The 4448-nt window shown below is 40.4% G+C and overlaps 1 protein-coding gene across 1 annotated transcript; it reads left to right on the top strand.

Moving 5' to 3' along the window:
- Window positions 1-332: 332 nt before the first annotated feature.
- AK88_05649 (uncharacterized protein) lies at window positions 333-4118 on the top strand (the record flags this gene model as incomplete). The annotated part of the gene is made up of 3 exons (XM_012483251.1): window positions 333-413; window positions 665-1484; window positions 3424-4118. The coding sequence occupies 3 exons, from the start codon at window positions 333-335 to the stop codon at window positions 4116-4118; spliced, it is 1596 nt and encodes a 531-aa protein (XP_012338674.1).
- Window positions 4119-4448: the final 330 nt, after the last annotated feature.

Raw genomic sequence — 4448 nt, 5'->3', positions numbered from 1 at the left:
TTTTTTTTTTTGTTCTTGTCGCTGTTTTGTTTTGTTTTTGTGCTGGTAGCTGTGTTTTTGTTTTTTTTGTTTTTTCTTTTTTCCCGTGTTTGCATTTCTTTTTTTCCTACTTCCAAACCCCAAGCTTTATAGGGTGTGTGATTAAATTCAGATAACGGATATTTTGTTCATAGGACATGTTTCCGCAGGAACCCTATACTGGAAGACATATTCCATGCGCTACAAATCTGGATAATAACTAAGAAAATATTGTGTCCATATTATACTCAAGCCGTTATCTGAGAGATAATGATATCATCGTTTGCACACTATTAATTCATGATAAGGACAATATGCACTATGAGACGTTGCGACATTTATTAGCACAATATGTGCGGAAAAGGGCACTAGGGGGGAATCCACAAGGATATATGGTAATTTATTGTGAGGGCAAAATGGAGAGAGCAGGCGCCTACACATATGTATGTGTATACGTGCACGATAGGCACGGTACTCAGTTTGCATCATACATATGTTCACATTTCGTGAACGGGAAATCATATGCTCGATGTGAGCATAGCATACGAGGTACAGCATGTAGCATAGCGGCGACTGCCGTGAGTATCTTCCGTGAAGACAAGAGAATGATATATATGTACATGCCCCCGCATTACTCCAATTGTAGACAAGTTTATGGAAGGATATAGAGGACCAACTGGAGAAGTTTATGGAAACATTGGACGACGATATTGTGGAGCTCTATGCAGCTAATTGTTTAAACAAGGGTTATAAAAGTCTGAGGAGAGCAGGCACACCTGTGGCAAAGATAGTCGCGGATAGACTAATGTGCACACTCATGACCAAAGCATTATATTTTATGAATGAGAACACTTGGAACATGCGGCGCACGCATACAGAGGTTACTAAAGATGATGAGCTGAAGGAATATGTGCGGTGTGCCATAGTAAATATATTTATGTACATATTGCTGGCATATCCATGCAGAAGTACAATGGGGATAGATAATGCATGGTACACCATGAAACAGATGGAACAAGGGTCAGGGGATGGTTTAATAACCAACGGTAAATGTGGACAGGGAGTGTTTGCAGATATACAAATCAAGGACTTCAACATGGAGCAAATGATTAAGGCATGGTTAGAGAACAACCCGAGGTTGACTGACAAAATTGGAGGGCCACGCATAGAAAGCATATGTACGAAAAAACTAGAAGAACTTGACGGGGCCACACAGGATGCACATACCATGCCTGACAACACAGACCTGAGGGAAAAGGAGAAAGAAGCTATACAGACACTAAGCAAAGACCTGAAGCTCATAGTTGAGGAGGTAAAGACAGAAGTAGTGCAATGCGCGGAGGACAATGACGCATGCATGCAGTCTATCGACGCTGTCACCCGTAGCAATCCGGAGGATGATGACAGTGAGGCCTCAGCACCCAACTCTGTCGCAAGCGCTACACCAGCACCAAACGAACCGCCAGGTAAGGACCGATGGGATAAAGCACCAATACGGCCGGCACCGATACGACTGCGGATGGATGCTGCCAACAACAGCACACACAACTACGCATGGATGCCATCACAACAACGCACACGGCAGCCACAACAGCACAGCACGGCGCAGCTCCCTCGTTGAGCCCAGATGTGCGGCCAAGACGGTAGCGACGAGGCACCCGACGACGACACGACGGCGACAACAAATAAAAGTGTAATGCTTTTATCCACTCATTGTACCGTACCTTTCCACATTGCACTCCCTCCTTTTCCGTTCCAATGTTTCCATAGTGACCGTAACCAACTGTACTATATTTGCACTACTGGACAAAGGAAACAGAAAAAAAAAGATTACTAGAGACGTATTCCCCTACATGCTGATACATGGTACATTTGAGGCAACTGAGATGGGGCTTGTGCGACAGCATATTAGATCCTTTCGTACACAAGTGCATTATATAGAACACTAGAATAATATGCATATATTCTTGTAATTGTGAAAGTTGATACTTTAAGAAGATAAAAAAAAAAAGAGAAAAGAAAACGAAAAGCCCTAAAATCTTAAGCCCCCTAAACCTCTTAACCTGTAAACTCCGAAAATCTGAACCTTGAAAAGTGAACCATGTATGCGAAACCCTAAACATCGCAATATTGAAGCCTTCAATCCTAAACCTCTTAACCTCCGCAACTGTGGTCCTTGAAGCGTGAACCATAAATCCGGAACCCTAAAGGGCGCTATCCTGAAACCTTACAATTCTGAAACTGTGCAAACCTGAACCGCGCAATCATAAAGACTTACGCCCTAAATCCTAAGCCCCCTGAACCCCAAAATACAAAATTGCCCTACACTTATGTTTGATTTTTATGCATATTCCTTACGCTCTTAATTAAATCCGTTCACACTTTGTCAAAAAGAAGATAGAGATGCGGGTATACACGCATAAGAAGGTTGTGAAACTATATTGCAGCAATTATTATTTATCACTACGCGTAATAAATCTGAGAACGATATAAATGACGACCCCCATAAATAATAAACGGCCACGATATACATGTATAATTATGCGAATACGTGATAATAACAACCCCATCTAAACACTGATACAAATGTACCTTTGAGCCCACGGCTCTACACCCCAAAAAATTTTTTGTCGCCGTTCTTGTATGTAAAACGAGCTATAATTGATTCTCTGCATATTATTTTCTTCACCCTTATACCTGACTTAAAGAGAATAAAGTGTTATTCCACTTGCGGAATTCCATAATCCGGTGTATGCAATGTGATCCTGTTACGCCGTTAACACAGAGATATCATGGATGAGCCTGTATTAGATTTGTGAAAACTGTTGACCACTTTAAGTAATGTTGCATCATATAATATGTACCCAAAATGCGTTCTTCACCGTGTTGTTCCGTACTTTCTTCTTCCTTTATATTATGGTGCATATGGGCTCTTTACTTAATTCATATTGATGTACTTAGGTAATCATAGTAAACCTCGTACAAAATTGATTTTATCAATATTCACTATTGGCCGCTGAAAAGAAGTATTACGCGCATAATCTATACACCTACATGTGGAAGAAGCAGAAAACAATTGTATAATTCATACATATGAACAATATATCGCCACTCCTAACATTTTCTACACGGAAGGAAAAAAACGGAACACAATGATGTTGCTTGTGAAATTTTCTATATGTATTATGGCCCTGTGTTTTGGGCAAATTGCTGGTTGTGTATGATATGAACAGCTGTATTTTGGGGGAGTTACCACATTTGTTGTGATAAGATCTTAACTCTTACATAACAACTATAACCCTGCCTATAATTTTTTTTGTACGCTGTGCACGCTTCTATGCATACACCATAACACTCGCACATATGTATTGCATTTTTTTTGTACATTTTAGGCGAGTACCATAGGTACATCATCGGGTAATGGCACAAGTGAATATGACACAGAAGATGCAACTACGAATGCAAGTACAATTGCTACGACCAGCGTGTCGTTGAGTGATGCAACGGATGTAGGGAAACGGGGTGAACGTAATTTTTATGGTGGCCGTGCGACGGGTAGTCCCGTGAAGAACACACTGTTCGATGACATGCGAAGAAAATTTAAACCCAAGGTGCACGTCAAGAATCCAGGACCTGTAAAGAGGAAGCCACAGAGTGGAACAGCGCAGAACAAGCTGAAGGAATGTTGTCAGAAATTGAAACGTTGTAAAATGGGGAGAAGAGCATGGTTGGCGCTTATATTAGTACTCTCAGTTATTTACCCATTACTTCTGTCCGAAGTAGGAGTACATATGTTGCTTGCGATTTTTTATGTGATGGTTGGTCAATTCAATTTTACGCTGTTCATGACCAGGTATGTACCTTCCATGCTGATTCCAATTATCTATTCCTGCGTGCTAGTATGTTTCTGGTGCTCGAAGAAGGGAAAATGTATAGTAAATAGAATTTGCAAGGACGAAACTCGCACAGAAACGGAAAAAAACGAAGGAGAAGCAAATAAGAAACCGGAAGTTCCAAAGAAACCAGAAGTACCAAAGACACCTGAAGTACCTAGCAAACTAAAAGTACCATGGAAACTGAAATTACGTAAAAAACCATAAGTACGTGCCGTATTCTATTTCTCGTAGATTATGTTGACGTTAGGATATCGTATTCGTCTATTTACTGGATCAACCATCTCATGATGTCGTATACGCTGTGGTTTATATGGCTTATTCATATTTATATTACGTACCTTATTATTGTTCCTTATACTATAGTATTGTTTGTACTTTTTCCGAATATATATGTGTTTTGTGCTTATGTTGTATACTGTGGACTTATATAAACTGTTTTGCGTGAATATTAAGAAGGGGAAACCCATTGTTAAGAAGGGTTTAGGGTTCAGGGTTTAGGGTTCAGGGTTTAGGGTTTAGGGTTCAGGGTTTAGG

The sequence above is a fragment of the Plasmodium fragile genome (genome assembly GCF_000956335.1).
Source record: "Plasmodium fragile strain nilgiri unplaced genomic scaffold supercont1.199, whole genome shotgun sequence".
Classification (NCBI taxonomy): domain Eukaryota; phylum Apicomplexa; class Aconoidasida; order Haemosporida; family Plasmodiidae; genus Plasmodium; species Plasmodium fragile.
The sequence above is the reverse complement of the archived record's forward strand: the minus strand, read 5'-3'. Positions and strand labels throughout refer to the sequence as shown.